The 21,116-nt window shown below is 40.7% G+C and overlaps 1 protein-coding gene across 1 annotated transcript in view; it reads left to right on the forward strand.

Annotated features, from left to right (window-relative positions):
* Positions 1-21,116, forward strand: part of rfc1 (replication factor C (activator 1) 1) — a 53,375-nt gene that overhangs the window by 15,614 nt on the left and 16,645 nt on the right. Inside the window, exons 6-16 of the mRNA XM_063043292.1 lie at positions 351-425; positions 1,041-1,118; positions 3,473-3,569; positions 5,690-6,102; positions 6,839-6,940; positions 9,318-9,497; positions 9,816-9,920; positions 14,238-14,619; positions 16,148-16,257; positions 19,180-19,294; positions 19,431-19,516. Coding sequence (XP_062899362.1) covers positions 351-425; positions 1,041-1,118; positions 3,473-3,569; positions 5,690-6,102; positions 6,839-6,940; positions 9,318-9,497; positions 9,816-9,920; positions 14,238-14,619; positions 16,148-16,257; positions 19,180-19,294; positions 19,431-19,516 — 1,743 coding nt within the window. The remainder of the gene's footprint in view (positions 1-350; positions 426-1,040; positions 1,119-3,472; positions 3,570-5,689; positions 6,103-6,838; positions 6,941-9,317; positions 9,498-9,815; positions 9,921-14,237; positions 14,620-16,147; positions 16,258-19,179; positions 19,295-19,430; positions 19,517-21,116) is intronic.

Here is a 21,116-nt window from a genome sequence, read left to right on the forward strand (position 1 = left end):
TATACTGATTTTTACCAGTGATATCCCAAGTAAAGACCTCACTTCTCAGCCAAGTTGAGAGTGGATGATCTGGATTAACTGAATTATTTTTGGAATAGAAACATTTGGGTTACAGGTTTATGCTGTGCATTGATTTGTAGTACTTCAGCTGAAAATGCAAATATAAAGATGAGACTGATTCTTTGATGTGCTGTGAAAGTGAATAGTGAGGCGATAGTGTTAAGTTTTGTATGTTTCTAACGGTTGTTTTGTTTGGGATTGAAAAAGAAGTACTGCTGTGTCTGGATATAATAAGCAGTTGTTTGTACTAAAAAGATAAAACGAGTTCATTTTTCTGCTTTTGATTGTAGCCTTCAGCCAGTCTTGATTCTACTGTGGATGACGAAGAGTTAGCTCGCCAGTTACAACTTGATGAAGATGAAGAGGTAATTGAAAATTAATATTTTACATTTACGGGGAAGATGCAGGTTTCATTTATTTTTAATCTTCTAGACTTTTTCTTAAACCCATCTGATGAATTTAACTGCAAGTAAGTATTTTATACTCCGTTGTTTATTTGGGTTTGTAACAGCAGAACTGACATCTTACGTTCAAGTTATTGTTCAAGATCAATTTTAAAGCAATTTTGCAGTGTAACTTGCCCCTCTTTTGCTTGGGCAGCTAAGGCCTCCACTTGAATCCCCAGCCACTATTACGTGATGCAGAATCTGGACGACCTCAATTTATCTTGCTCTAATTATTTTTTGCCTCCATAATGTGAGATTTTTCTTATTCAATTCCTGCTAATAGGTGTCTGACGAGATAGTTAATCTCACAGAATCCATTTTTGCTTGAGTTGAAATGTTTTCTTTCACGTTTTTTGTGTGGACTTGCCCTTTGTGAATTGTTGTATTCAAGTTGATTGTCCTGGTAACTTTTTTTGCCCACCCTTTAGCTGGGGAAAATAATAGTTAAAATTTCAAGACCTTGCTGATAGATTACTCATGGAATTTTAAAAAATCCTTTTCTATTAAACCATGTTCTGGTTTCCATCTTTTCAGATGGAACGGCAGCTGCATGAGGATGAAGAATTTGCTAAAACATTGGCAATGTTGGATGAGATGCCAAAAAGCAAAAAGGTAATCTGTGAAATGGAATCTGTTTTAAATTAAATCAAGAAGCCTGTTTTTTTTAAATATATGAATAATAGAATTAGTAGGGTAAATGCAAGCAGGTTCTTTCAACTGAGATAGATAACACAACTAGAGATCATGGGTTAAGGGTGAAGGGTGAAATTTTTAAGGGGTACGAGAGATGGAACTTCATTCAGGGTGGTTGAGTGAAATGAGCTGCCATTACAAGTGGTGGATGCGGGTTTGATGTCAACGTTTAAGGGAAATTTGGATAGGTACGTGGATGGGAGGGGTATGGTCTGGGTGCAGGTCAATGGGACGAATCAGGTTAATGGTTTGGCACAGACGAGGTGGGCCAAAGTGCCTGTTTCTGTGTTGTAGTGTTCTAGGATTCTGTGACTATTGGTTGACTGGCAGGAGAGAGTTGGAATAAAGTGGGCATATTCTAGTTGGCTGTGGGTGACTAGTGATGTTCTGCAGGGACAACTGCTACTTGCGTTGTATGTCAATGATTTGGATGATGGAGTTGATGGCTTTGTGGCCAAGTTTGCAGATGATACAAATATAGGTGGAGGGGCAGGTACTGCTGAGGAAGCAGCAGAGTATACTGAAGGATGTGGACAGATTGGGAGAATGGACAGAGTGGCAGGTGGAGTATACTGTAGGGACCATGCACTTTGGTAGAAGGAATAAAGGTGTAGACTGTTTTCTAAATGGGGAGAAAATTTAAAAATCAGAGGCACAAAGGGACTTGGGGGTGGAGGGGCCTTGTGCAAGTTTCCCAAAGGTTAACTTGCAGATTGAGTTTGTGTTAAGGAATGCAAATGCGATGTTGAACATTTTTATTTTGAGAGGACTAGAATATAAAAACAAGGATGTAATGCTGAGGTTTCATAAGGCATTGGCAAGGCGTCACTTGGAGTATTCTGAGCAGTTTTCGGCCCTTGTGTAAGAAAAGACGTGCTGGCATTCGAGAGGAACTACAGGAGATTCATGAGAATGATTCCCGGAATGAAGGGGTTAGTGTACGAGGAGTATTTGCTGGCCTCAGGTCTTTACTTGCTGGAACTTAGAATAAGGGGGATCTCTTTGAAATATATTGAAAGGCCTAGATAGAGTAGATGTGAAGATGTTTCCTATAGTGGGTGAGTCTAGGACCAGAGGGTACAACCTCAGAACAGAGGAACATCCATTTAGAACACTGATTAGAAGGAATTTCTTTACCTGGAGGGTGATAAATCTGTGGAATTCATTGCCACAGATGGCTGTGGATGCTAAGTTATTGAGTATATTTAAAGTGGAGGTTGATGTGTTCTTGATTAGTCAGTGTGTGGAAGGTTAGGGGTAGTAGGCAGGAAAATGGGGCTGCGAGGGATAATAAATCAGCCAGGTTAGATCCATGAAGAACTCAAAGGCACTGTAGGTCCACACCATCAGTGAGGTGCTCACTGGCAGAGATAATGAAGGAGCTGTGCAACCTGCTGCTGCCTGAGTCAATCGAGGCTTAGTCAAGTAGAGAGTGATCGTCACAGTTGCTTTTCTTGTGATTGCAAGACCCGTTTGGACATTGTTAATCTAGTACGCTGCAAGTTCGATTCGCTGATTTACTGGATGTGAGCAGGGTCGGACGGCGGGGTCCTAGTCCTCGGTCGTAGTGAGGACTAGGCCTGAGGCCATGGTGTAGCCTGCTTGCAGCCACTCGGAGTGAGGGGACAGAGGGGCATTGTGGCGCGGTGTCCAGAACGGAGTCGGAGCTGCCCTCCCGGAGTTTCACTTGGCAGAAGACGAGCTCTGTAGTGTCTGACTGCGGATTTTATAGCGGCACTCTCTGGACTCGGTCCTCAAGCTGTGGGGTCGCTTGTTTTTCAGCTGCTGGAGGAGGGGTGGGCTGTGCGGGAGGGGCTATGTCGTATTTATACTGATATTCTATATAGGTTCATTGATTTGTATGCATCAGGCTGGGCCATCGCGGCAGGGAGGTGAGGGGGAAGGTTGTGGTGGGCTCTTACTGTGATTGTGATCTTGGGTGTGCTTACTGTGTTGGTAGTGTCTTTGCACCTTGATCCCGTAGTAATGCTTTTTCATTTGGCTGTATTCATATGTGGTTAAATGACAATTAAACTTGAATTGATTGAATGATGGAATGGCAGAGGAGACTTTGGGCTGAACAGCCTAATTCTGCTCCCATGTCTAATGGTGAAGTAAGTAGCTGGCCTGATTAACCGGAATGTACTGTATGTGAAGTTCTCAGTTGGGTTAGAACTGATTTGTTGCCCTTTTCAAACCAGTACTTAAGCTAAGGAATGGACCCTTTATAATTCTATTTCTTCAAGTATTGATTTTATTCTGATCCTTTTCAGACACGGACAGATCCTGAAAGCCAGGAGTTATCGTTATCTTTGGTAGTAAAAGCTGAACCTAGAAAATCGGCAGATGAGCAGACAGCAGAACACTCGGGTGAATATTTAAAAAATATATATTGTTTCCAGACTCTAGAGCTAAGTGCTGCTTTTTACTTAATTTGTGAGTATCTGCATGGAGATGGGGTCATTTTGCTCTTAGACTAGACTGCACCAGATTCTTAATTTGGGTTCATTGCCAAGAGTAGCTGTAATTTGAGGCTATGTTTACTTTCCCAGTTCTCACTCGTTCATTTTTCTCTTGGCCTAACTATCAGCTATAAGACCATAAGGCGTAGGAGCAAAGGTTAGGCAATGTGAAAAGAAGCGGTCTCAACACTGACCCTTGTGGAATACCGCTAGTCACTGGCAGCCAATCAGAAAAGGCCCCCCTTTACTCCCACGCTCGGCCTCCTGCCAGGTAACCAGTCTTCTATCCATGCTAGTGCCTTTCCTGTAATTCTTTTGGCTCCCATCTTGTTAAGCAGCCTAATGTGCAGCGCTTTGTCAAAGGCCATCTGAAAATCTAAGTATACAACATCCACAGATGCTCCTTTTGTCTATCCTGCCTTTTACGTAGTCATCTGTTCCAGGTGACTTCAGACTTTTCTTTTTTTCAATCACCACCTTCTTTAATAATAGCAATGACACTCACTGCGGCCCCCAACACACCCTCATTTCTGGCATTCTGTTAGTGTGTTCCACAGTGAAGACTTATTAAGTTGGTCCACTATTTCTTTGTCCCCCGTTAGTAACTCTCTGTCATATTCCAGCAGTCCAATATCCACTTTTATCTCTTTTTTTAAAAAGCAGCAACTTTTGGTATCCTCTTTTATATTGCTGGCTAGCTTACCCTTCATATTTCATATTTTCCATCATTGTGGCCTTTTTAGTTGCCTTCTGTTTTAAAAGCTTCCCAGTCCTGTCCGATCCCACTAATTTTTGCAATATTATATGCCTTCTCTCTTGCTTTATTGCTGTCGTTGACTTCCCTTGTCAGCTACAGTTGCTTCATCCTGCCTTTAGAATACTCCATTTTTGGGATGTATCTATTCTGTGCCTTCTGGATTGTCCCCAGAAACTCCAGTTGTCATCCAGTTTTGCTGTGCCTGGTAGTGTCCCCTTCAATTTTTTACCAGCTCTTTCATGCTTCTGTAATTCTCCTTACTCCATTGTAATACTGATACATTTGATTTTATCATTTCCTTCTCAAACTCTGGGGTGAATTTTACCATATTATGATGTCTGCCTCTTAAAGGTTTCTTTACCTTAAGCTTCCTAATGGAATCTGGGTCCTTACATAACACCCAATCTAGACCCTTATGGACTCGACCACAAGCTGCTCTAAAAAACTATCTTCTACAAATTCCCTTTCCCTTTCTTGGGATCCAGCACCAATTAGATTTTCCCAATCTAGCTGTATATTGAAATCCTCCATGATTATTGCAACATTGCCCTTTCTTACATGCCTGTTCTATCTCCCGTTGCAATTTCTATCCCACATCCTGGCTACTGTTGGGAGGCCTGCATATCACTCCCATCAAAGTTTTTTTTACCCTTACAGTTTCTTAGCACTACCCACAAGGATTCTACATCTTCCAAACATTTTTTTTCAAGGAATTGAATTAATTTTTTACCCATAGAGCCACCCCACTCCCTCTGCTTGGCCTTTCGATACAGAATGTATTTTTGGATGTTAAGCTCCTAAGTACGATCATCTTTCAGCCACAACTCATAGATGCCCATAACATCATACCTGCCAATCTCCAACTGCACTACATGATCATATAGCCCATTCAATGTACTGCATGCATTCAAACGCTTTCTGTCCTGTATTCTTCACCCTTCTTGATTTTGGCCCCATTACACGTTATCTTATCCCTTTGACTGCAATTTTCCCCCATCATCTGCTTGTCCTTCCTTACAGCCTCCCGACACACTATGCCTAATTGTACATCAGTTGGCCCATCTGCAGCTCTATCAGTTCAGTCCCACCCCTCTGCCATATTTTTGGGGTGTATCTTTTGGAATGTGGGAAGAAACTGGAGTGCTGGAATAAAACCTACATGATCGCAGACAGAACATGCAAACTCCACACAGAAATTATCAAAAGGAATCCATTTGCTGTGGTCCATGCATACTGGAGCTTCACTTACCAACCTCTACCTTAATTTTCAGCCAAGATGTTGAGTGATGTTGATAATGTGAAGAACTGCAGTGAAAAGTTCAGTAAGTCACAGAACACAAGGATTTCTACTCAACTGTCGTCTGAATCTTCTAGTAATAATGTGGAAAAATCACTTCATAAAGCATCTCCATCTAAAATAAGTGCAAAATTGGCCAACATGAAACGTAATGAAGAATTGGTGCGAGTAAAAGGGGACAGTCCAACAAAGCCAGTCCGAGAGAAGAGAACTTCACCGAGGAAAGGGGAGAAAACCCTTTCTTCAAAGAAAGAAGCAAAGATTTCTCCCAAAAAAGAGGAAAAACCTAATTCTTTAAAGAATGGAAGTAAAAGGATTTCTCCAAAGAAGGAAGAACAGACTGTTTCACCTCACACAAAGGAGAAAGTATCCCCAAACAAATCTGAGGTAGGAAGCTTTTTGCTGTATTTTGGGTTGGGTTGGGTGTCTGCTGTATTGTTTTATGTTGTGACTTCCTTCAAGCTAAGGTGATCAATGCACTTTTCTTATGCTTGATCAATTTTACTTCAAGCATCAGGTTTGCTTACGGGCAGGGCAGTTGCTTTGGAGAACCTTCCAGTACATTACTACGGATTGAGGGTTATGTGACTGCAGGTATTCCTTGCTAGGCCACAGTTTTGAAACTTAGTCATATAGCATGGAAGTGGCTACTTTGACCCAACTGTGTTGCCCAGAAAGCAAGTTCTATCTACTGATATTTGGCATGTCGCTCTGCGAACCTCTCCTATCCATCTAGATGTCTTTTATTTCTTGGTGAAGAATGTGGCAAAAACTAAGGAAAATGGGCACGGACCTATTCTTTAAACAGAAAGTACTTGGCCTTCCCTAACTTCCAGCCAATAAAGAAGGGAGAATTTGGGTTTCATGAGACTAAAAATGTGATGAATAAACTTGGATCAAATAAAGTCTGTATTGAGGTGTCTTGATAATGGCCATTTGGCAAACCTGTTGTATCATGTGGTTGCGTTTAGTTGCAGTTTCTAGTTGATGTTTGAATTAAATTTGTTATTTGGCATGGTCCTGTTGCAAATACAGACATATGAATTCACATGTTATCTTGGATTTGCATTTTGAAAACTGCTGTTGAGTTAGATGTACCTTTTTTTTTTGTTCTACATCCAAGAGCCCCGAGGATTCTGAAAAGAAGCGCCAGAATTACTTGGCCTACCGTAGCTTTCTAAATCGTGATGGGCCACGAGCTTTGGGTTCAAAAGAAATCCCTCAGGTAGGATAGCCGCAAGATATTATTAGCAATGATTCCTCTGTATAATTACAATGAAAACCTATTTGAAACCCAGTGAAGGATGGTTGCTCATACACACTGTTCATTAACATTGATACAAAAATATTAAAAATTCATTGCATTTTGTTGTACATTATTTGTATGTAATTAGCCAATAGGTCTATATTTAAGTATGTGACCACAGTTTGCTAAATCACTTATTATTGTGTATTGGTCATCCCTGGGTAATGAACTATCAGTCCAGCCAATAGTCCTTCTAAGTTGATTATGTCAATAAGGTGTAACTACAGTGTACTTACAGTATAGTAATGAATGACATCAAAGAGACTAGAGCAATTGCAAAATTAGAGACAGGAAACTATTTCTGTGGTTTGGAGCAAATTTTTGAAAATTTATTTATTGAGATACAGCGTGGAATAGGCCCTTCCAGCACTTTTGAGCCATGCTGGCCAGCACCCGCGTATATAACTCTACCCTAATCATGGGATTGTGTGTTGGCGTGTGGCTAAGTGGTTAACGTGTTGGTCTAGTGATCTGAAGGTCGCTAGTTTGAGCCTCAGCTGAGGCAGCATGTTGTGTCCTTGAGCAAGGCTCTGTGACGACACTGGTGCCAAGCTGTATCGGCCCTAGTGCCCTTCCCTTGGACAACATCGGTGGCATGGAGAGGGGAGACTTGCGGCATGGGCAGCTGCCAGTCTTCCATACAACCTTGCCCAGGCTTGCACCCTGGAAACCTTCCAAAGCGCAAATCCATGGTCTCACGAGACTAACGGATGCCTATAATAAATCATGGGATAATTTACAATGATCAATTGGTCGGGAGGAAACCTACACAGTCACGGGAAGAATGTACAGCCTCTTTACAGACACTGGTGGGAATCATACTTGTATTGATTTTATGGGTATACAATGTCAGGTATTCATAACCTGGGGATGGACAATAATTTTAAAATGCGGTTTTAAATGTTTGGTGTTCAGCGAGTTGGGAAATTACTAGATGTCTTTTTTTGTGGATTTAATGGAAACTTGGCGGATACTCAAATTATGATACAAGCCATAATTATCAGTATAATTGGCTGAGACATCAGTGAGCTATAGGACTCAGCAGAGACAAAGTAATGAGAGGAACTGTACATAAGAAAGGTAGATTGGTTCAGTTGCATGTTAAATTGGGCAAAGTTCTTACACATTTATATAAAAAAAAGTTTTCTAATTCCAACTTTGTACACATGGACCCAGGTAATGATGCCATTATTAATAATGGTGGGTTTGAACTAGTGTCTTTCCTGATCATTATTCCAGTCCTCTGCTTTACTATTCTACTGTTGTTCTATTGTTTTGTGAGATCTGTAAATTATCAGCTGTTGTACTTAGTATTTGTTGAATCTACCATTTGTAAAATTTCAGCCTTCAATCTTCAATTTACACTAAAAAAAAATCTTTACTGTACCATCGGATGTCTAGATCTTATTGAATGTAGTCTCCATTGGTTTCGTTGTCGGTTCTTGAATTGCAAGTTGGTGAACTTCAGTGAATCTGCAACATTCTTTTAAATACTTCATCTCACACACTTCAAAACAGCGGATGGAAATGTCTACCTTTTTTGGGTATTCTTTCTACACTATATTGTTTATCCACCTTCAACTAACTTCATATCTCCAGTGCACATAAAGGAAACCCAATAGCATCTTCAAGAAGGATTGTCTTTGTGTTGCTTTACTCCAATTCTCTAACTTCCAGGAAACAGCTTCCTTTCTGTCCATTTTCTGTTCCTGTACAACTCAGATTTTCTATATTTGCCTCAAGCCCCATTGCACTGTTCCATTCCTTTCCATCTGATCATCACCCACACAGTTGTCCCACTGCTTTTGCTTCCATCTTCCTTCTCTATCTCTCCCCCATTATTCCATGTTCCACCTTGCTCTTCGTCACTTCTACATATCACCTGCCAGCCTCTGGCACTGTTTCCATGCCCCCTTCTCCAATCTATTACCGCTCCTCACCTGGATCCACTTTTCATCTTACTATCTCCACTCTGTAATTCAGCCCAGATAAAGGGTCCCGATCTGAAATGTTGTCTACCCATTTCCCTCCATATGTGATACTAGACCTCCTGAGTTACTCCAGCTTTGTTGTTGTTCCAAGTTCATATATTGCTGCTGAAAATGGATAGGCTTTTCTAATCTTTTCGCACTCCTAAAGCAGATGCAAAATTTGTCTTCTGATGTGAGGTAGTTCTCCCTCTCTGGCTTCTAATCTGTTGTTTTACTCTTCATGTCATCTTGTGACACTGTGATGACCTCCTGCATAGTGGTTTGTATTATCCAATTAGAATGACTATACAAATTCTTATCATTAGGGAGCTGAGAACTGCTTGGAAGGGCTTACGTTCGTCATTACAGGAGTCCTGGAATCCATGGAGCGCGAAGATGCTAAATCTTTAATTGAGCGTTACGGAGGGAAACTAACTGGAAATGTCAGTAAGAAAACAAATTACCTGGTGACTGGTCGAGAAGGTGGGCGGTCGAAACTGGACAAAGTGAGTGCCTCTTAGTAGCAAATGCTTATGTGAACATCAGTTTGAAAAGTTGTTGGCCATACAGCTGATACTGCTAGTTGTTTAATACTGCTGATATTAGTGGCATTGATTTGGTGGTCTTTAATATTGTCATGGTAAGACTAGTGCAATAGTCTAATCTTCTACATAAGCAATCAGATATAACCTACTTCGTTGCTTTTACAAATTTAAGCGTAATAATATTTTTTGTTACTTCCCAAAAATATTAAATATGATGTATTGAATATTTTTATTCAAAGTTAAGCACCTTTTTTATTTCCTCTAACAAAAATGGTTTAGGCAGAGTGTTTTGGAACAAAGCAAATCGATGAAGATGGACTGCTGGATCTGATTCGTAGAATGCCAGGAAAGAAGTCCAAGTACGAGACTGCTGCTGAAGAGGAGGTCAGTTTTTGAAGAGAAAAGTTTTTATAACTTTCTAGTTCTGTGTCTTGCACAGCTAATTAGTTCATTATTGTAACACGTACTGAGATCCAATGAAAAGTTTTTGTTTGCTTGCCGTCTGTTATGTTTTATAACCTCAGAAACTAATTGAAAGAAAAATTTGGGAGCTGGAAAAATGTCTACTTCATTTTACCTTGGTGAGGTGCTCAGGTATGCCATCATTTGCCATTCACATACTTTTACATAGAACCTGTAATGAATAATATAAACAACAATGCACAATCAAATAATATATTCACAATATTACTCAAATATTACTGAAATATTAAATATACAGCTCCTCCCTGCATAGCTATAAACTCCAACTCAATATAGAATGTATCTCAACTTTGTATGTGCACTTGTCACTGTGCTTGGCAGGTGAGACTTGTGGCTTGGAAACAATCTCAGGTTCTGCATCTACCTCCGTGGTGGTTGTAAAAGTTGACTCCGCGACTGCAGGAAGTAGTTCTGACAGCTCTGGACATCTTTCTTCTCTAACAATTGACTCTGCCCTCCAAGTACCCACTTTTGATTACCTCTGTAGTCCCTTGCCAGGACGGCTTGATCAAGAGTGAAATGTTGAGCCTCCTTGTTTGAGGAACCTTCAACTTGTCTCAGCTGTATGTCCTGCATTCTCCTGAGACTGGAGTTCGAGGGGATCCAAGTGTGAATGCAAGAGATAACCCAGGAATCATAGCTGGCGAATTGTTGGTTCTGGAGTGTGCTGCCTTGCGATATGCAAGGAGGAAATTTCCGTTGCCTTTTGGAAAGCCACCTCCCACTGCTTTGTCCATTGCCATTTCTTCCTGATCTAATAGTAATGAGTTCAAGGAGTGGAGCACAAGAGCTAGGTTCAGCAGTAATCTGTTATAGTAATTGACAAATCCTTAAAAGGACTGGAACTGTGACATGTCCTTTGGCCTTGGGGCATCCATCTCTGCTTGAATTTTCTCAGTACACTTGTCAATGGTGTGAGCACAGTAAGTGATGCTCGATTTAAAGAATTCACACTTGCCGTGTTGTGCACTGAGCCCATAATCTTCTAATTTTTTAACATTGTCTTGAGATTTGGGAGATATTCCTTGTCATCCTTACCAATGTTGTCATCCAGGTGATACTGAGCGCCTGGGCAGCCTTGCACCACCTGGTTCATAGCTTTCTGCCAGAGTGCAGGTGCAGATGCTGTTACAAAAATAAGCCTGCTATAACGATAAAGCCCTCTGAGAGTTTATGATGAAAAACATTTTTGACTCTTCCATCCCTATCTGTATGTAGGCCTTAGCCAAGTCCACTTTGCTAAAGCGTTTACCTCCAGAAAGGTTTGCAAAGATGTTTTTTTTTATCCTGGGCAGGGGGTGTTGATCTACTTTCAGTATTGGGTTGATGACCTTAACATTACTACAGATACTTAAAAGCTCATTCTTCTTGGCTACTGGGACCATTAATGTTGCCAATGGGCTCCTCTCAACCTTGGAAAGAATTCCTTCAGCTTCCATGCAATCTAGCTCACTGGCTACTTTATCACAGATGGTATAAGGAACCAGGTGGGCTTTGTAAAACATTGGGTGTGGCATTTTCATTGAACACTTTTTTATCTTCTGTTTGAATTTTTCAATGCCATCTCTGAGCACTGCTATGGCATCATCCTGTACCTTTCTTTATTCACTTTCAGTTGACTGTTGCAGTGGGTGAGGCATGTAAATGGTGGATAGGTCTCCAGTCAAGTTGTTGTCTTAGCCAGTCACTGCCCCATAATGCTTCAAAGAGGATAGTGAATCATGGGAGAAAGGAAAGGAAGAGGGGCACCAGGAGGAGGTGATAGGCAGGTGAGGTGAAGAGGCAAGTGGCTGGAGTGGGGGATAGAAGAAAGGAGGGGAGGATTGTTACCAGAAGTAGGAGAAGTTGATGTTCATGCTATCAGGTTGGTGGCTACCTAGATGGAATTTGAGGTGTTGCTTCTCCAACCTGGTAGTGGCTTCATTGTGGCAGGAGAGGAAGCATGTCAGCACAGGAATGGGGAATAAAATTAAAATGGTTGGCCACCGGGAAATCCCGCTGTTTGCAGATAGAGTGGAGGTGCTTGACAAAGTGATTTCCCAATCTACGCCAGGTCTCATCAATATGCCACATTGGGAGCACCTTGTAGATAACCCCAACAGATGTGCAGGTGAAGTGTTGCCTCACCTGGAAGAACTGCTTGGGACCCTGACTGGAAGTGAGGGAGGAGGTGAATGGATGCTTTTGCTGTTTGCAGGGGTATGTGCCAGGAAGGAGATTAGTGGGAAGGGATGAATGGACAAAGGAATTCATGGAGTGAGCGATCCTTGCAACATTCTCCACAACTTCCGCCATCTTCAACGGGACCCTACCATCAAATACATCTTCTTCACAACCCCGCACCCCTCCCACTCTGCTTTCCACAGGGATTGTGATATTCCCATGTCCGTTCCTCCAGAAGTTTGTTTGTGTTGTTGCAGAGCAATGCTGAAGTTTTTGGTCGTATTATCTTTCTCATATGACTATATTGCATTTTAAGAGAATTGAATGCAATAAATGCAGCTGTTGAGCCGGATAAAAGTGGTGGAAATGGCCCAGACACTAATTTGTGCATCTCTTGAGTAAATAACTTCATGGGACAGGCTTGAAAGCTCTGTTGTAAGATTGTGTGCTACACCCTTTTGCCCAATCTATTTTACAGGGGAAATATAATCCGGGGTGTTACTGGTGAAATATAATCCAGGGTGTTACTAGTGAATTTGGAGATTCAGTGTTGTTAGCAGAGCGACTTCAAGCCTAGTGAATCTCTTGGAGCAGTGATAAGCTTGTGGATGGGGAGATTTCAACAAAAATTTTGATGCAGCGCTGCTTGGAAGATTGAACAAAATTAGATATGTCATAATTGCTTAGTTTATAAATGAATGGAGAAATTGACTAAAGGCAAGAAAGAGGAGCTGGAACAGTTTGGATTCCTTAGAGCTGTTGTCTAAACTTGTAGAAAGATGACTCGAAAGGGCGTTCACAGATAAAGCTAATTTAGCATGGGACATTGGGACAATCTTCGGACTTGAATAGGAATAGGCTGACATTAATATAACTAGGTTTCACTTGGGAGTTAGGCAACACACACAATGCTGGAGGAACTCAGCAGGCTAGGCAACATTTATGGGGGAAAAAAAAGTCTTTTAAGCATAATAGTATCTGTCTTCTCTGGAAGCTGATTCTAAATATTCAGCACCTCTATGTGGATAAACTTGCCCCCAGATCTCTCAAATTTCTTCTGTTATCTTAACCCTGTGCCTCCAGTTCTAGACTCTCCTGCCCAGGGAAAATGATTCTGGCTATCTATTCTGCCTATGCACATCGTTGAAAACCTCTGAGACCCCCTCAGCTTTCTATGTTCCAGTGGGAATAACTTCTTTAAAACTGCAATCCTCCATTCCTGACAACATATTGGTGAATCTCTTCTGCACTATCTTTATTGCTACCACATCTTCCTTTTGGTGTGATGAGCAGAATTATACATAATATGCTAAAGTGCAGCCTAAACAATTGATTCAATGTCAACCAGGTGTAAAACTTAGGAATTTGGGTAGTAAATCCTAAGGCTGACTTTGTTTATTTATTTATTGGCAAGGAGAGGAATTCTGTGGTACGGTTTCATGTTTCACTGTCTCAATTTTTTCCCCCACTACTGTCCCTTGCTGGCTGGGGAGAAAATGGACCAGTTGCCAAATGTACAAGTATTCTTGGAGCCTACGTTTCTTGGATACACTGCTTAATCTAAGGTGCTGTTAAATACAGCTGTGGTTGTAGTGATATTGTTAGTAACGAGCTTGTACTGGATGCTGGTATTCTATTCATTGGTAAATGAAGACAATGTCCCATTTCAATCCTGCTACACATAACCTAAAATGAGTTTTATGACTAATTTTCTGTTTATATTAAATTATTTTTGTCATTCAGAGATTGTTTGGTTTGATTTAAAAACTTGGGTTTTACAGTACATTTTGATGTGAGCCAAGAGATAAAAAAGCGCAAATGTATATACACAGATCTAGTTAGCTCACCAAGAACTTTATGTTTGGGACTGTGGGATTGATGTCAGCATCACTTTCGTGTTGTAATCATCTTATTACAAATTAAGGCAGTAGTGGCTATCAGTAAAATTCACTAACCTTTTCCTTATAACAATTTTCTTGCATTTAACTCTTTGTTCCTTTTTAATCCCCTAATATCCAAACAGATTGTGACACCAATGATCTTTTAAAATTGCAGGTTAGAAAGTCAAAATCCAAAGTGCAAGAAGCTGCCAAGATGGCAGACAAAGATGAGCATATTAAGAACGGCTCACCACCACTGAAGAAACAAACGGAGCATAAAAAGAGTGGTTCTTCAGCAGAGAATGGTGAATCCTCACGATGCAAGAAGAGTATGTTACTTGGAACAGAACCTTTCACCAATAGTTCTGCCCTGATATGTGATCGTTTGAAGCCAGCTTCAGAGAAGGAGGAGCGGAGTTTGCTGTGGGTGGATAAGTATAAGCCTGCAATGCTGAAGAATTTAATCGGACAACAGGGAGAGCAGAGTTGTGCAAATAAACTGGTCCGCTGGCTGAAACAATGGCATGTCAACAATGCTGGGAACAGCAAACCTGCAGGTGAGAATGTGTATTTCTTTGCAACCTGTTTGTGTCATATTCATTCATTTGGAATCGGTTAATATTTATTCAGGCTGTACCATTCTGTTGTTTAGAAGTGTTGAAATGCCAGTTTATTTTAAATTTTATATGAACTAATAAAGAAGTACATCCCTGTTGTTCTTTCTGCTTGTTTTGTAAGACTACATTTGACATCAGCTCTCGGTATGATAACTAAAAGATTAGCCACTGATTAGTTTGGAGGGTGACGTGAAACGGTTTTTCAGGAATGAAATTTGAGTTTCTGGTTGAGACAGCTGAAGGCACAGGCATGAATGAAGGGTGAAAGAAACTAGAATGCACAAGGACGGAATTAAAGAAGTGGAGTTCTGAGTGATATATGTTTGGAAGACTTTAGGGGGTGTAGGAGGTGATGACGTGGATGTATAGACGTAACAGGAGAAATGTATGTCATGCTTTACATCCAGTAATCAGTGTGAAAGCATATCTCAGCATTGTAGTCAAGTCAGGAATGTTTTCCAAGATTGCAGCCTTAGGGGAGCAAGCCAGCATGCAACAAGGAGGCTCCCTGCAGAACAAACTTCTTTTCATTGGATCTGCCTTTGACCTTGGATCCAGTGCATGGCTACTTGCCCCCTTTGAGAGTTTGGAGTTTTACCATCCCATCTCATTATTATATGCTTCCTTTTCCCACAAATAGCCTGTCTCATGTTATTTGCGTAAAGAATAAAAGGCTCAACTGTCCATTAATGTAGCTCTTCAATTGTGGATAACCATCATCCATCTTCTTTCATAGTTGCTTAGTCCCCAATATAGTTGTATCTGTACAGTGTGTTTGGTATAGTAGTAGTGTTTTACCAAAACCAAGCTGCAGTCACGATTGACTGGGGATTGTTTGTTTTTCATTTGAATGGAGTAGACAAAGATAAATAGCGAGATCAGACTTTGCAAATCATTACTAATATTCTTGGTTTAACTTTGTGTATTTGGTCCAGTTTATTGTGTGTATTTTAAAGGAAAAACCAAGATGTAACATGCTTTTATAAAAAAAAAGGTCTACTCAAGGCAGGGATTTCCTAGTAATTTCTAGTGAAGGAATCGCAAGAATACTTTGTGGAGAATTCTTATCAATAAGAAACATTGTGCACAAAATGTAAAGATTGTAAATAACTTTTTAAGCAACACACATAAAAGTTGCTGGTGAACGCACCAGGCCAGGCAGCATCTCCAGGAAGAGGTGCAGTCGACGTTTCAGGCCGAGACCCTTCGTCAGGACTAACTGAAGGAAGAGTGAGTAAGGGATTTGAAAGTTGGATCTCCCCCTCCAACTTTCAAATCCCTTACTCACTCTTCCTTCAGTTAGTCCTGACGAAGGGTCTCGGCCTGAAACGTCGACTGCACCTCTTCCTATAGATGCTGCCTGGCCTGCTGCGTTCACCAGCAACTTTTATGTGTGTTGCTTGAATTTCCAGCATCTGCAGAATTCCTCGTGTTTGCGTTAAAATAACTTTTTATGTCACTTGCACAGTGAAATTCAACAAATTTGGTGGGAAGGACGATGGCTCAAGCTTCAAGGCTGCTCTGTTGTCTGGTCCTCCAGGTGTGGGTAAAACAACCACAGCTACCCTAGTATGTAAGGTAAGGCTACTTGAGTACCAAGACAGTCATACTTTATTGATCCCGAGGGAAATTGGTTTTCGTTACAGTTGCACCAACCACGAATAGAGTATAAATATAGCAATATAAAACCATAAATAATTAAATAGTAATATGTAAATTATGCCAGGAAATAAGTCCAGGACCAGCCTATTGGCTCAGGGTGTCTGACCCTCCAAGGGAGGAGTTGTAAAGTTTGATGGCCACAGGCAGGAATGACTTCCTATGACGCTCTGTGTTGCATCTCAGTGGAATGAGTCCCTGGCTGAATGTACTCCTGTGCCCACCCAGTACATTATGTAGTGGATGGGAGACATTGTCCAAGATGGCATGCAACTTGGACAGCATCTTCTTTTCAGACACCTCTGTGAGAGAGTCCAGTTCCATCCCCGCAACATCACTAGCCTTATGAATAAGTTTGTTGATTCTGTTGGTGTCTGCTACCCCAGCACACAACAGCAAACATGATAGCACTGGCCACCACAGACTCGTAGAACATCCTCAGCATCGTCCGACAGATGTTAAAGGACCTCAGTCTCCTCAGGAAATAGAGACGGCTCTGGCCCTTCTTGTAGACAGCCTCAGTGTTCTTTGACCAGTCCAGTTTATTGTCAATTCGTATCCCCAGGTATTTGTAATCCTGCTCCATGTCCACACTGACCCCCTGGATGGAAACAGGGGTCACTGGTACCTTAGCTCTCCTCAGGTCTACCACCATCTCCATAGTCTTTTTCACATTAAGCTGCAGATAATTCTGCTCACACCATGTGACAAAGTTTCCTACCGTAGCCCTGTACTCAGCCTCATCTCCCTTGCTGATGCATCCACCTATGGTAGAGTCATCAGAAAGTACCTTTCCCTTCTATAAGTTGCATGCAGAATCTTTTTATAGTATTGCTTTATATTTAGCAGCCACAAGTTGTCAGAATGAATTGTGATGATATCCAATCTGAATCATGCTGGATGTACCATAAATTGTCATTTTTGATAGGTTAATTTGTCAACCAGACAATTTTTCTATTACTGTCTCTCATATTTCAGCTGCCTTGGTGTGTTCATGTAACATTACCAAGTTAAATAGCTCTTTGCATATTTCACCAACAAAATCACTTGGGTCCAAATACTGATGTTACAATTTCCTTTGCATCTAATTTGTTTAAAAAAAATTGCATATTTTTGCCCAGTCATGCATGACTTGCAGTTAATAGATTATTAATAGCATGAAAGAGAAAACACTTTAAATTTATGGTAACTTTCTTGCGCATTGGAAGGATTATGATTGGCTGTCCGGCTAATTTATCTAATTATACCATAATAACATGTTTATGTTATCTTGATTGTGGAATAATGTTTCATTCATGTCAGTGCTTGGAAAAAAGAAATGTCCGATTAAGAGATTATCATAGAAATCTTCGTACCTAGGCTGCTTATGTTTCTGCCATACTGCATTTCAGGCTAATTTTCATTTCTGCTCAGTGCCTTTTGTAACCCTTTATACTCTATCTGAGACATTTTTCTAGTTTAAGTTATTATTCATTCCACTTTCTTCTGACAGGCGGAATGGGCCTATTGCTCTTCTCTGCACTGTTTGTGGGGCTTTGATTACGGGGTCAAGATAAGAGACATAGATTGAGTGGGTAGCCAGAGACCTTTTTTTCCAGGGCTGAAATGGCTAATACAGGGGGCATAATTTTAAGGTAATTAAAGGAAAGAATAGGAGGGGTGTTAGACAAAAGCTCTTTACTCAGTAGTGGGTGCGTGGAACACTCTGGTGGGGGTGGTGGTTGAGCTATTTGTACTAGAGTCATTAAGAGACTCTTGGGGACATGGATGACAGAAAAATGGAGGGCTGTGTGCTGGGAAGAGTTAGATGGATGTTAAAGTTGGCACAACTTTGTGAGCTGAAGGCCTGTATTGCACTGTAATATTCTATGTTCTGTTGCAGGTTTGACTTAGCCAGGTACAGTATCTTTGTGCACATTACTTAAACTTTGATCTGCCGAATACATCATAATCTTTAACTTAGCACGTGTGCAACCTTGAATCTCTGTGGAGGGAGATTGAGGGTGCATTTTGATAAATGAAGTGTGGATATTGTGAGAGACTTATTTCTCGTTGAGATTTTTGTTTTGCTGGCTTTTAGTAATTGTTGCAGTGAAGTTTTTTCTGACTTTGGATTACTAAATGTACAAATCTAAAGATTAATAGCAACCTACTGAAGATTGATTTAAATACATTTCTCCATCTTTAAATTCAATTGTTGCACTGTACTCATAGGGAAGGACAGAATGTGGTCGACAAATGATATTTTTTCATTGAAATTGTTTGCCAGTGCTCCTCTGGTAAAGTAGCCTACTGAGTGAGATACCAGAGCGTTATAAAACTTGCCACAGCAAGGGGTACAGTATGTGTATTTTAGAAGTGAACTTTTGGACTGTTCAACAGTAATTTGTATGTGTTCTATCTTTAATGTAATAAACATTCAAGTTATTTCATGGTATTCCTAAATAAAATGTAACACAACCAAGAAAGGATATGAAGACATGACCAAGAAAGGATATGAAGACATGGTGAAAAGCTTGAACAGAAAGATGAGTTTTAGTAAGAAATTAGAACAGAAATGGGTTGAGAGGAAATTCAGAAGAATAGGGCTGTGGGAATTTGGCAGTTTAATTAGTAAACTTGGGGCTAATCAAGAGCTCTGATTTGGAATAGAGGACAGATTGGAATTGTGACGAATTAACATTGTGTAAATGATCATTCTCCAGTATTTGTATGTCCTTTAGAACATTTTAGCTCTTTTTAATTCTTTCTACTGTCTGACTGTCTTTCAACACAGGTTGTGCCCCTTTATCAGGGTTTATTCTTAAACTGATAAATTACAATTGTGTCTTTATCTGGAAGGAACTGGGATACAACTATGTTGAACTCAATGCCAGTGACACTCGCAGCAAGAACACGTTGAAAGAAGTGATAGCAGAATCACTGAACAACACCAGCATCAAAGGCTTCTGCTCTGGTATGTACTTCGTATGTTTCGGGTTTCAGATCAGGACTTGTCCGTTGGCACTGTTCCACAAATGGCGTTGTTATTGATACTGTTCCGCAAATGCTTAAAAAGGTTTTTCTGTTAGCTCGACTGTTTTTCATTTCAGGAACTTCGTCATTAAGTCCCAAACACTTGTTAATCATGGATGAGGTGGATGGGATGGCTGGTAATGAGGACAGGGGCGGAATACAGGTAACAGTTTGAGTCATTTGATGAAGAGGTTTGGTCACTTAAATGTTTAGCCAGGGATTTCTTTAAGTCCTGCAATTTACTTGAGAATGGATGGATTCTTTTCATTGTTATACTTGCAGTGTTTCCAACAATATATTGCAAGCATTTAGTGATACTTTACTGATTTGCTACATCAGAATTTGTTGTGGAATATAACTTTCAAATGCATATTTCCCTTCTGCTTACTGCCAGTGTTTGTTAGTCTTGTGTGCTTGGGGTAAAAGACTCAATAGTCCCTCCAGCTTGTATGGTATTGTAAACTTAAAATTGCCGGATCAATAACCACACCACAAACAGTTCTTTATTCTTTTCACCAGTTTATTTGTTCAAACTAAGCTGGCGAGAGGTGCGGAGCAGCACACCGGAGGGACAGAGTTCCTCTCCCTCTGGGGGCTTGTATCGGACCTCTGTCTAACATGCAGAAACGTTACAATTTATAGAACTAGCTTGAGAGACAAAGAGCACTTAGTTCAACTGGTATTCCCACCAAGTCTGTTGGAGCAAAACTTAATTACTTTTGTAGATAAGAGAGGCCACCAAATCAAGGTTTTAATTACAGATGGTTGTACTGTCCAGTCCTTTCTCAGTTATTCTCTTTGCTAGGCCCTGACTTAATTACAGACAGATGTTCAATCCTGTACCTATCAGTGAGTCCTCCCTTTCCCTAAACAAACGAGGGTACTTAGTTCAATTCTTGCGAAACCATAAGGCAGGATGTGTGCGACCGATAACCAGAACCCAACCCGCAGATCATAACATTCTCAGGAGACATCTGTCGAGTTGTTAATCTAAAACCAGCCGCAGGTGGATTACTCAGTGAAGGACAAGCAGAAGTTCATACACTACCCGGAACAGAGCACACATAAGTTTGTACTCAATTTTAACTTGTTATTTACAAGAGTCCAAGAATCATTTCTTTCTTCCCCAATACTCTTAAAACTTCATCAGTATAACTTCAATGCCTTATCTGTCACAATTTACACTCAGTACACTTGGACACCTGCTCATTAATGCAGATATCTAATCAGCCAGTCATGAGGCAGCATCTCAATGCATACAAGTATGCAGATATGGTCCAGAGGTTCAGACTAAACATCAACATGGGGAAAGAAATGTGATCTAAGTGACTTTGACCTTGGAATGATTATTGCTGCCTGATGCCACGCAACATTAATGTGCAGAAGAGCATCTGTGAACGCACAACACATTATACCTTGAACTGGATGGGCTACAGCAACGTAAGACCACAGACATGTACTCAGTAACCACTGTATTAGATCGAGGAGGTACCTAATAAAGTGACCACTGAGTGTATATCCCTCAGCCCCAAAAGCCACGTATGTGGTATGCGGAAAGAGAAAAGCACAAAATAAAACCCAGAACCTGGAAATTTTCTGTTGCATGTTGAAGACATGATTACGTAGCCACCGATGGGATATGTGGATCTAGATGCAGGGGTTTCCAACCTGGGCACACAGACTCCTAGGTTAATGGCATTAAAAGGCTGGGAACCACTGATCTGGATGGAAGTTGGGGAATGATATGTCGGTGAAATACATAC

This window comes from Mobula hypostoma, chromosome 3, assembly GCF_963921235.1.
Source record: "Mobula hypostoma chromosome 3, sMobHyp1.1, whole genome shotgun sequence".
NCBI classification, from domain to species: domain Eukaryota; kingdom Metazoa; phylum Chordata; class Chondrichthyes; order Myliobatiformes; family Myliobatidae; genus Mobula; species Mobula hypostoma.